The 13,038-nt window shown below is 35.0% G+C and overlaps 1 protein-coding gene across 1 annotated transcript in view; it reads right to left on the reverse strand.

Moving 5' to 3' along the window:
* The window catches only part of CASQ2 (calsequestrin 2), a 112,723-nt gene that overhangs the window by 59,419 nt on the left and 40,266 nt on the right, over window positions 1-13,038 (reverse strand). Inside the window, exons 2-4 of the mRNA XM_031967358.1 lie at window positions 11,529-11,613; window positions 4,163-4,263; window positions 1,505-1,616 (exon numbers count right to left, since the gene is read on the reverse strand). Coding sequence (XP_031823218.1) covers window positions 1,505-1,616; window positions 4,163-4,263; window positions 11,529-11,613 — 298 coding nt within the window. The remainder of the gene's footprint in view (window positions 1-1,504; window positions 1,617-4,162; window positions 4,264-11,528; window positions 11,614-13,038) is intronic.

Consider the following 13,038-nt stretch of genomic DNA (forward strand, 5'->3'; position numbering starts at 1 on the left):
AGCTGTGTGATCCTGGGCAAATCACGTAACCCTGTTTGCCTCAATTTCTTCATCTGTAAAATGAGCTGGAGAAGAAAATGAAATCTTTGCCAAAAAAACCCTAATTGGTCTCATGAAGAATTGAACAGGACTAAAAAAAAAATGACTTAAACATTTCTTCCCTTTCCCTGATTTCAAAGAAAAGTATGAAAACATTAGTGTTCTCGAAGTAAATATCTTCTTTGATGTTTTTTCCCCATTTCCTTTATCTTCTAATTGTAAATACAAAAGGACTAAGATTAAGGATGCTATAGCAGCTGATAGAATGACAGGCAATTTTTTTTTTAATTTAATAGCCTTTTATTTACAGGATATATACATGGGTAACTTTACAGCATTAACAATTGCCAAACCTCTTGTTCCAATTTTTCACCTCTTACCCCCCCCCCCCCTAAATGGCAGGATGACCAGTAGATGTTAAATATATTAAAATATAACTTAGATACACAATAAGTATACATGACCAAAACATTATTTTGCTGTACAAAAAGAATCAGACTCTGAATTATTGTACAATTAGCTTGTGAAGGAAATCAAAAATGCAGGTGTGCATAAATATAGGGATTGGGAATTCAATGTAATGGTTTTTAGTCATCTCCCAGAGACAGGCAATTTTCTAGTCTATACCTCTCATATTCCTTGTCCTCAGTTTGAAGAGTCCTTTAGTATTTTGTTAATGACATAGGCAAGATCCATGGTAGTCCATCCTCTAATTTGCTACCAAAGAAGAGTCTGACCATTTCATAAACCACTCAATAAACTCCAATGGCTCCCTATTGCCTCCAGGATCAAATATAAAATCCTCTTTTTGATATCTTTCATAGCCTAATCCTTTTTTATTCTTCCAGTCTTCTCACAGTTTATGCCTCTTTCCACAGTTTTCAGCAAAACAACAATGGTCTTCTTGCTCTTCCTTCTGCATGATACTCCATTGTCCTACTTGGTGTTTCCCCTCTCTTGAACTGCTCTCTGTCTTTACCACTGCCTTCTAGCTTCTCAGGCTTCCTGATTCAAGCAACATCTCAAATTCCATCTTTTGCAGTAGATTTTCTGTTTGGTATTCAAAATCCCTTATAATCTAGACCTTCTTGCCCCTTATCTTCCAAATCTTTTTATATATTATACTATCCCTAGTATTGTATTTAGTACTATTACTTTTGTAATATATCACCTATATAGTAAAATATCTAGCCCTGTAAATGAGAAGGCCTGGATATATGACTACCTATATTATTTAGAGGGAAGACCTACAATGATGGGATCTATGGAAAAATGAAGATGCTCCTGAGAGTACAATGTTTGTCTCTTCCCAAGTACTGCCTCAACTCATTGCCCTCTTTTCTACATGTCAGATGAATATATCAGTTTTTATGACTGAAGAGGTCTCTCATGTTTTTCTTTCCTTGTTCCCAATGGGAAAAGCCACTTTCTTACGCTTATTGATTGAAGTCTGTAGATGACTTACGTTCTGAGTCTTCACTCTTGAAAAAGCCAATGAGTTTGATGTAGTCATCAATGCGCTCGAAGGCTTGGACTTCCAGTTTGCTGTTGATGATTTCCACTGGGTCTTCAATTAGCTGCAACAACAAATATATTATTATAGGGGATACAGTTCAGTGCAAAGGCAAGAGAGCCAGATTTGAAGTTAGAAAATTTAGATTTGAATACCAGGTCAGATACATTATCTGTATGACCTTGGGCAATGCAACCTTCCTTGATATTGATTCCTTATCCCTAAAATGAGAGGTTTGCAGGTGGATTAGATGGTCTCTGAGGTTTCTTCCAGCTCTATATAATCCTAGTTGAACTATTACTTTTCCAGGGGACAATCAAACATTTGTTTAGTCATGTGAATTGATTGAGATAGAGTTGGGGTAGGCTAATTATCCAATACTATACAGTGTTAGATTTTTTTTAAATAAAAAAAAAAAAAAGATTGAATAAGCAGTGGTCATTGTCTAGGTCTACTCTGGAAGGTAGTCCTACACCATCTCAGAGAAGTCCTAAGCCTTCTGGAAGTCTCTTAGAGTTTTGGAATATGGAAAAATGGAGTACTACAGTACAGAAATTCTATGAGCATTTGTATTATACAAATGGAAAGTATCTTCTTGTGTACCACTGTAGCCCTGGGCTCTGTATCAGTAGGGAAAACAACCAAGGAATTGACCACCTTCTGGAGAAGTATTCAACCATAAGGATGATCATATCTTTGTGATTCTGAGGTGTTTTATCTGCAAATTTGTTGTACAGAGAAGCAACATGATACAATGGAACGTACAAGATTTGTAATTGAAGCACTAGGTTTGCATATTATATGATTCTGAATAAAACACTGAGCTTCTCTGAACCTTAGTTTTTTCACTTGTAAAGTGGGGATAATAATATACTACCTACCTCACAGGGTAGTTATGAGAAAAGTGCTTTGTGAATCTTAATGTAATGCACAAATATGTTATTAATATTATTTGTGAGTATTAAGATAAATTATGCTATATTGTGCATATATGAATATAATATATGTATATATCTGAGTATATACATAAACACACACAATATAAGACATGATTTTATGTTATTATATGCATAGGCATATTTCTCTGGATCAGTTATTGGGCATGTGTGTAATTCCATGGGTAAAAATTAGTGTGGGAATGAATGTATATATAAGTAAGGCACATGTACATGTTTATATAGATAGATAGATAAATATCTATCTATCTATCTATATATGTATATATATAAAAGCATGTACATATATATGTGTATATCTGTCTCTTTAGATAAATATATGTATATATATAGAGAGAGACATATCTATATTTTCAAAGAAACACACATATGTATTTGCAGCATAGAGTAGTTAATCATTCAGTCTTGGAGTTAAGAACTGTTTGACTCTTACTGATTATATGTTCTAGCCACTTAACCTTACAGTGTCCTCACATTTCTAAGACTACAGAAGCAGAGGAACTGCTGATCTGAATTGGTGGAGGGAGTTTACACATTTGGAGTTATCCTCTATGAAATCAAAGATCAAACTTTCATCTTTCCTTTCTTTCTTCCCTCCCTCTGTTTCCCTTCCTCTTTCTTTCCCTCTCTCCCTCCCTCCCTCCCCTTTTCCCTTTCTCCCTTCCTTCCTTTCTGTTGGCTTTTTTTTATGGTAATACATACATATTTTTTCTGTCTGTATATACATATTTCTTGGTTGTGTGAAAACATATACACATGTATATTCATACACACACGTGTGCATTGCATGAGTGCCTATACTTATGTATTTCTATACACTACTGCACCATGATTGTTGCTTTCCATAGTAGAGATGCCTTACATGATTCTGCCCCATTGAGAATTATAGGATAATCAGGAGTAGAATCTAGCCCAGCTCCTTCATTTTACTGATAAAGACATGGGAAGTGAGGAAGGATACCTCTGGTTCCAAAGCTTAGTTGGCCACAAACCAGTCCTAGAACCCAACTCTCAGTACTATCTAGAACATCTTACCTCAGAAGAGCATCTGTATCTGTTTCTTCTTGATACTTTTTTCTGCATTAAGAGTAGCAAAAGCTCCCAACTTGTTACCCTCTAATTCCTCCCCCTATAAATTAAATATCTTCCTATCTTTACTGTGTTCCATCTTTGCAATCTTCTTGCCAACATCAGAAGAATGCAATAACTGAACCAATGAATTATCAGTGGGAAGTAATCAGTTGACAGTGGATAAGTGGATATAGAAACATGTTTTAAAAAGCATAAGAGATAGGTAAACACAGATAGAAAAACTTCCACATGTAATAAAACTGAGATATGGGCTTCCCAGGAGAAATAAGATTCTCTAACACAAGAGAAAAGCCCCAAATATCATAAATATTTTTGCATATCTTTCAGTCATGTCCAACTCTTTACAACACCATTTGGGGTTTTCTTGGCAAAGATACTGGAGGGGTCTGCCATTTCCTTCTCCAATTCATTTTACAGATGAGGAAACTTAAGCCAACATAAATATCATAAATATTGCTCACAGTTTATCAGTTAGCAAATTCTCAATTCTTTGAAAGTTTTACCCATGGCTATTTTCTGGACAAAATAGTTCCATCCAGGGCTAATGTGAATCCATGCTTACATCTAAAAGGAATTCCACCAAAACATCAGCAGCCAGTTCTCCATCAAACTCAATAGTGCGGTCACCCTTAAGGATATACAGGCTCCCTTCTTCATCAAAACCTGGAATAAATAAAGAGACAATAAAAAAAGATAATCCTCACAGGGAAAATCCATTTATATCATTTCTTTCTGGACTTAACAGACTCACTTCCTTCATGAAGCTTTTTCAGACTAATCTTACTCTGTTCTCTACCATTCATTCTGTTTATTGTTGAGACTATAGGATCAAGTCAAATGCAAGCAGGTTTTATGCATACACATACATATGTCTATGTGTATGTGTTTTGCAAATGTTAAGTATTATTATTATTGCTGTTGTTATTATTACTAATTGCTTTTTTTATACTTTATATCTTGCATTCTCAAATAATGACAATAATAGTCTTGATATAGTGCTTGAAGGTTCGCAAAGTTCTTTACAATTATTATCTCATTTGATCCAATAGTCCTGGGAGGTAAATGCTATTATTATCCATGTTCTACATATGGGAAAACTGATGCAGTTTGGCTTAGGGTTTAACACAGCTAGAAAGTGTTGGAGATCACATTTGAACTCAGGTCCCCCTGCCTCTGGGGCAGGTAGGTGATATCATAGTACATAGAGTACCTGGTTTTCAACTCATCTTCCCAAGTTCAAATCCAACCTCAGATACTCACTGGTTGTGTGACTCTGGGCAAATTACTTAACCCTGTTTGCTTCGGTTTCCTCATCTGTCAAATGAGCTGGAGAAGAAAATGTCTTGAGTCCCAGGTCTTCCACTAAGTACAGTGGAAAAAGCTTTGGGCAAACCCTTTCACTTCTGGGGGGCCTCCTTTCATCATTTATAAAAATGATCTAGTAATGCTAGAGACATTGTAGCATAAGGGAAACAGGGTTACATTTGGAATCAGGGATTAGATTTAAAGGTGAAGCTAAGAAGTGTCTGAGGCCAGAATTTGAACTCATAGCTTTATAGTTCAGTGTTCTATCCAGTGCAGAACCTCATAATATAATTATGATGATAACAACAAGCACTGTTGCTGCTATTGTTCAGTTGCGTTCAACTCTTTGTGACTCTATTTGGGGTTTTCTTGGCAAAGAAACTGGAGTGGTTTGCCATTTTCTTTTTCAGCTCTTTTTACAGATGAGGAAACTGAGGCAAGCAGGATTAAGTCATAATAGCTAATAAGTATTTATACCTATATTTCAACGCTGGTCTTATTAACTCAAAATCTGATGCTCTATGCACTGTAACATGCAACTGCCTCAATAAACACGATAGTTAGGACCATTGATTTTAAAGAATATTCAGTTCACTATGGCTTTGTTTCCTATGTCCCAGTACAAGGAACAAAGCAGCCTGCAGCATGGCAGAGTCAAGATGCTATGGAATGTTCATTGGATCTGATCTTAGAATATCTGGGCTCAGAACTTATTTTTCCACTTGTTATCTATATGACCCTGAGGAAGGCATCTAAATGTCCTTTTGTAAACATGAAAGATTTGGACTGGATCATTTCTGAGGTCCCTAAGCTAGGCTTGTTGTTTGGCGTACAGGATGCCTCAGCTCCTCCTATGAGCCTTTGTGCTGATGTCTTCCCCCCTCTCCTCCATCTCTCAGAATCCCTCCTTTCCTTTAAGGCTAAACTCACATGCCATCTTCTACACAAAGTCTTTTCTGATGCCTCAGCTGCTAATGTCTCCCCTGACATCTCCCAGATCACCTTATATATCTAATTGTATATTGAGAGTTATAAGGACCAATTGTTCAATGTTCAGTGGGAGTCTTTAAACTTCAGAAACTGACAAATGCTTGATTTGTTGTTTTGCCAATTGTCCAGAACAAAGTGATGGAGAAAATTTTAATAAAGCAAACTAAACTTAAAAGTACTGCTTGTCAATGAGATGAACCAAATCAGTTCCAATAGAGTAGTAATGAATTGAACAAGATCCACTCAGTGAAAGAACTCTGGGAGATGACTAAGAACCATTACATAGAATTCCCAATCCCTCTATTTTTGTCCGCCTGCATTTTTGATTTCCTTCACAGGCTAATAGTACACTATTTCAAAGTCCAACTCTTTTTGTACAGCAAAATAACTGTTAGGAAATGTATACTAATATTGTATTTAATTTATACTTTAACATATTTAACATGTATTGGTCAACCTGCCATTGGGGGGAGGGGATAGGGGGAAGGAGGGGAAAAATTGGAACGAAAGGTTTGGCAATTGTCAGTGCTGTAAAATTACCCATGCATATAACTTGTAAATAAAAAGCTTATAAAATTAAAAAAAAAGTACTTCTTGTACTTTTTTCATAGTTGATTGTCAAATATTTACCAAATACCACTAAATACATATATATACATGCATAAATGCATACATATGCATGTATATATTTGCATGCATATGCATATATTTTGATACTCCCTTCATATTTGTTTTTGTATCATCAGTGCCTAGTTCAGTATGTAGATGGTGCTTAATAAGTGCTGCTTAATTGATTGATTGGTATAAGTTTTATGATCCTAATTCCTTGCTCCAGGACTTAGTTCTGATAAAGTGTTCTGATTCACACAAATGTGAAGAACTTCAGTAAGTTGCAAATATGGGATCAAAGGGCCAGAAGGAATACTCCACTGGGCCTAGACATGTGTGCCTCTATTGAGCCTATCCAGCCCTCAAATGTCTCCACCTGTCAGCAAAATATCATATGAACTCAGAGATTTTTAAAAATTTTTTATTAAAGCTTTTTATTTACAAAACATATGCATGGGTAATTTTTCAGCATTAACCCTTGCAAAACCTTCTGTTCCATATTTTTCCCTCCTTCTCCCAACCCCCTTCCCTAGATGACAGGTAGTTCAATACATGTTAAATATATTAAAATATATGTAAAATCCAATATATGTATACATATTTATATAGTTATCTTGCTGCATGAGAAAAATCAAATCTAGAAAGTAAAAAAAAAAAAAAAAACCTGAGAAGGAAAACAAAATGCAAGCAAATATCAACAGAAAGCGTGAAAATACTATGTTGTGGTTCACACTCAATTCCCACAGGCCTCTCTCTGGGTGTATATGGCTCTCCATCACTGAACAATTGGAACTGGTTTGAATCATCTCATTGTTGAAGAGAGCCATTTCCATCAGAATTGATCATTGTATAATCTTGTTGCTGTGTATAATGATCTCCTTGTTTTGCTCATTTCACTTAGCATTAGTTCATGTAAGTCTCTCCAAGCCTCTCTGTATTTATCCTGCTGGTCGTTTCTTACAGAACAATAATATTCCATAACATTTATATACCATAATTTGCTCAGCCATTCTCCAACTAATGGGCATCCACTCAGTTTCCAGTTTTTAGACACTCCAAAGAGGGCTGCCATAAACATTTTTGCACATGTGGGTCACTGCTGGATCAAAGGGTATGCATAGTTTGATAACTTTTTGAGCATAGTTCCAAACTGCTCTCCAGAATAGTTGGATCTGTTCACAATTCCACCAAAAATGTATCAATGTCCCAGTTTTCCTGCATCCCCTCCAACATTCATCATCTTTTCCTGTCATCTTCACCAATATGACAGGTGTGTGGTGGTATCTCAGAGTTGTCTTAATTTGCATTTCTCTGATCAATAGTAATTTAGAGAGCATTTTCATATGACTAGGAAAAAATTTCAGTTTCTTCATCTGAAAATTGTCTGTTCATATCCTTTGACCATTTATCAATTGGAGAATGGCTTGGTTTCTTATAAATTTGAGGCAATTCTTCTATATATTTTAGAAATGAGGCCTTTCTCAGAACCTTTGAATATAAAAATGTTTTCCCAGTTTATTGCTTCCCTTCTAATCTTATCTACATTAGTTTTGTTTGTACAAAAACATTTTAACTTAATATAATCAAAATTATCTATTTTGTGATCAATAATGATCTCGAGTTCTTCTTTGGTCACAAATTCCGTCCTCCTCCACAGATCTGAGAGGTAAACTATCCTATATTCTTCTAATTTATTTACAATATCATTCTTTATGTCTAGATCATGAACCCATTTTGACCTTGTCTTGATCTATGGTGTTAAATGTGGGTCAGTCCCTAGTTTCAGCCACATTAGCTTCCACTTTTCCCAGCAGTTTTTGTCAAATAGTGAATTCTTATCACAAAAACTGGGATCTTTGTATTTGTCAAACATTAGATTACTATAGTTATTGACTATTTTTCCTGTGAACCTAACCTATTCCACAGATCAACTACTCTGTTTCTTAGCCAGTACCAAATGGTTTTGATGACTGTTGCTTTATAATAGAGTTTTAGATCTGGTATAGCTAGATCACCTTCATTTGCTTTATTTTTTTTTATTTTTTTATTAATTCCCTTGAAATTCTTGACCTTTTATTCTTCCAGATGAATTTTGTTGTTATTTTTTCTAGGTCATTAAAATAGTTTCTTGGGAGCCTGATTGGTATAGCACTAAATAAATAGATTAGTTTAGGCAGTATTGTCATCTTTATTATATTCACTTGGCCTATCCAAGAGCGCTTAATATTTTTCCAATTGTTTGAATCTGACTTTATTTGTGTGGAGAGTGTTTTATAGTTTGCTCATATAGTTCCTGACTTTCCATTGGCAGATAGATTCCCAAATACTTTATACTATCGACAGTTATTTAAATGGAATTTCTCTTTGTATCGCTTGCTTTTGGATTTTGTTAATGATGTATAAAAATGCTGATGATTTAGAGCACAGAGTTTTATAAGATTTGAAATGTTTACTTCTCTCACAACAGTTATGTAAGGTACTTCCATTGACCCTGTCCACTTTAAACACATAAGGTCAATACTATTCTGCTCTGCCCTCTGGTATCTGAGCAAAGGTACCTGAGATCCTTCTACAATGACAAATCCTTATGAAAAAGGAAGAGAAAATAAAGTAGGGTGAGATTAGGACTCCCTGTGGGGAAAGAAGGCAGGCTTTATTAGAATGATTTTAGACTCCAGGGAAAAGGGACAGATGGTCATTTGTATCTTAACCTAATTTGTTCTTTTACCCTTGGGAAAGACTGCATTTATGAATCCCCATATAGTTGGGTGTCTGCCATAAATGGTATCTAGGGAAGAAGATAGCACTGTCTGTCTTCATGATTTATTTGTGTCTCTAATTTAAGTTCTTCTGAATGTCTAGCCTAATTATATCCTGCTACCAAATCATCCTTTTTTTTTTTTTTTTTGGTCTCTGGCTACAACCTCCATGAAAAATAGAATATAGCTATTTGTTATCATTGGAATGAAGAATATCCATAAGACTTTTTCTATATTTACACCTTCCAAATCTAATTAACCTTTCTGCAAAGTTCCTCTTTTACAATCCCTTCCTAAAATTGCTCTCCTTCACTGGTCAAGCAGAAAAGCTGACTGGACAGTACGTGTATGTGTGTGTGTGTGTGTGTGTGTGTGTGTGTGTTATAGTGAAAAGCAAAAAAAAATATTGTACAGTTTGGAGCATGAAGACTCTGGGCTCAAGTCTCAATTCTGTCACTTATTGTTTGATCTTAGAAAAATCCTTTCCCCATCTTGGCCCTTGGTTTCCCCATTTGTAAATTAAAAGGGTTGAAGTAGTGGTGCTGGATGTGAAGATAGGAAGACCTGAATTCAATTCTGCCTCAGACACTTTATAGGTGTTTGACTCTGGGTAAGTCACTTAACCCCTCTCTGAGTTTCCTTTTCTGTGAAAAATGGGAATTGGACTTGATGAACTTAAGGATAAAGGTACTAATGTTTAAGGATCCCCTGTATGATAAAAGGAGAAAGGGGAGGAAGGAGAGAGGAAGAAATTGCCTGAGTATAAAATCTACCTCTCTCTTTCTCTCTCTCTCTATTTATATATATATTTATATAATATAATATAAATTATAAATATAATATATATATATATATATATATATATATATATATATATATATATATATATATATATTTTGAGGCAATTGGAGTTAAGTGACTTGCCCAGAGTCACACATCTGGGAAGTATAAATTGTCTGAAATTACATTTGAACTCAGGTCCTTCTGACTTCAGGGCTGTTCTATCCACAGGGCCACCTAGCTGCCCCTCCCACATACATTTTAGGAGGAAAAATCATCAAGCACATTTACACATCAGCATGTTATATTGATGTGGGGATAAGAAGTGTCAAAACCTCTCCTCCAGGAACTTAACCAATTCTCACCTAAGCAAACAGTCTCCATGCTAATGACAGTAAACAGCTGTGATAGCTTGGGCTGAAAAGCCAATAGCTTCACAATGCCATCTTTAGGGGAGGCCTTAATCCTCCCCTTCCTTGAAAGATCTAGCCAAGAGGCCAAGAAGAACATAAGATGGATTTGAAAGCTGATTTTGCAGTCTGTCCTGGGAAACACCCAAAAAAGAGTTCACGTCTCAGTATATATTTCTCCATATACTCAAATCTTTGCTGCTACCAAGCAAGGAGGGATGTTTGTTTTGTGGAAACTTTCCAGGGGTATGCAGAAGTCAGCTTGTACAAGTTGTAATTGATTCATGAGAACCAATTTTTCAATTTTCAATGTGAACATTTATACTTTAAAAATAGGTAACTGCTACAAGTCTGAGATTGATTTATTGTTTTGCTGATTGCCTAAACTAAGAAAATAAGGAAGAAAATGAATAATGATGATTGAAATTAAAAGTTAGTCACACATATTATTTATTTTGGAGAGCTGGTTGTTAAATATTTATTAGCACACTCCTGAATCCATCTGGATGTCACAAGTCTCTCTATAGCTGAAAAATGACATTATGTAGGCATTGAGGCAGGAGAACATATATCTCTCTGGATTTGAAAACAGGAAATCCTAGGTTTGAACCTTACCTCTGATGCTTTATATTTGATTAACCATATTTCTTAATTTCAATTTCCTTACCTGTAAAATGAAGATATTAATAGTTGCAATGATGCTTCCTAAGATTGTTGTAAGGATCAAATGTGATAACATAGGTAAAATACTTTGAAAACAATAAAGTTCTATATAAATGTTAGCTATTATTAAATGAGTTAAACCCTCAAATGCTATTATTGTTTATGTTTATAGTTTATGACTTTTATGCCTAAAGTTAATCAAACTTTTTCTTTCTATAATGTGGAGTTTTACATATGGCAAAAGCCATATTAGCATCCATGACTGACTTTTTCCCCTTTTGCAAAAAGGAGTATCAAAATTATATATTTTGCTATATTTTGTTTAAAAGTGGTCACATTATCATATGGGAAAAAATTGCAAATGTTGAGTGACTTATTTGTCCCCTTTGTATCTTCTGAAAATCATACTTACCTAGCTTTTTAGCAAGCTTGGCTTCTTTCTTGGAGTCCACCATGGCAAAACCAATATCTTTGTGTTCTAGGACCTGGGCTGCCAGCTGAAGGAAACAGAAAGATGAGGACAAATTAAAACAACTCCGAGATATGTGCCTCCTACTCAAAAAATATCAATGGATGAAAATAATCTATGTTGGAATGGTTGGAGGACATTAGTGTGCTAGTGGACCATGGGTGGAGCTGCAAATTGGTCCCAGCTTTCTGCAAAATAATTTGTAATTCTGTGGGAAAAACTATTACTTAAACTGTTCAGACATTCTGACCCAGAAATTGCTGAGCATATACTCCAAGGAGGTTTATTATATACAGAAAGAAAAACTCTATGTATTTATAGAAATACTTTTTTGTGTTAGTGAGCGAAATGATTTTTCCCCTTATATTAATAACCAATTAATATCGGGTGGAGGGAGGAAGGTAATCAATGTTGTTTTTTTTTCCTTTTTGATTGTTCATTTAAAGTCTAAAAATTTACCTCACTTAGATCATTTTATCTAATGGAATTCATATCACATCAACATTCATTTTTCACTGACTACATGGGAGATGCTTTTGTATAAATTTCCCAAGGTAAAAGTGGTCTGACTTGAGATAGATCTTTGCCCATGAGTGATATGATCAGAGTCACTTAGCCAGTCCTTCATTAGAATAGGCCCACCTCTAATTATAATATTCATTCTCTCCCTAATTGTTAACTAATTAGAATTTATTTCTGCCTATTAGGAATACCCACTCATCCAAAGATATATACATTGATTGACCTCCATGATTCATCTTTGGTTTATAAGGGAAAGCCAAATGACCATTTTATTATCTGTTATCTATGATTAATAAAAATTATTAAACACATAGAAACTATGTCTCTCAAACTTTTTATATATCATAGAAGCAAAACAATTGGAACTCAAATGAGCACCCATTGACTTGGAAATGGCTGAAACAATTATTCTATATAAAATATTGGGATGCATTCAAAGAGTTTAGAGAAATATGAGAAGAAATATGATATAAAAGTGAGCAGAAGCAGAAAAACAATATACAGGATAAACAAACATTATTGAAGTGAACATTAAAATGAAACTATATTCTATATAATTGTAGTCATCCATCTTGGTCCAGAAGGAGAAATGAGGCACATTGAGGTAATGGAGTATAAAAAACAGGTCACTGTATTTGAATTAAGGAAGATCCTGGTTCAAATGCTACATGATCCTCAGAAAGCCCCTTACGTCTCTATGCCCTAGTTTCCTCATCTGTAAAATAAAGGGGTTGTACTTAATGGTTTCTAAGGAGCCTTTCAGCTCCAAATCAATGATCCTATGAGGAAATTAATCTTCTTTTTTTCCTTGGAGAGGTAGGAGACTAGGTGCAGAATGTTTCATACATCATCAGATATGCCTCCTGCATCAATTGGTTTTGCTTGACTGTTTTTAATTAGTAATAAATAAGAAGAGGCTGTCTCTGTTGTG

Source organism: Sarcophilus harrisii, chromosome 4, assembly GCF_902635505.1.
Source record: "Sarcophilus harrisii chromosome 4, mSarHar1.11, whole genome shotgun sequence".
NCBI lineage: Eukaryota > Metazoa > Chordata > Mammalia > Dasyuromorphia > Dasyuridae > Sarcophilus > Sarcophilus harrisii.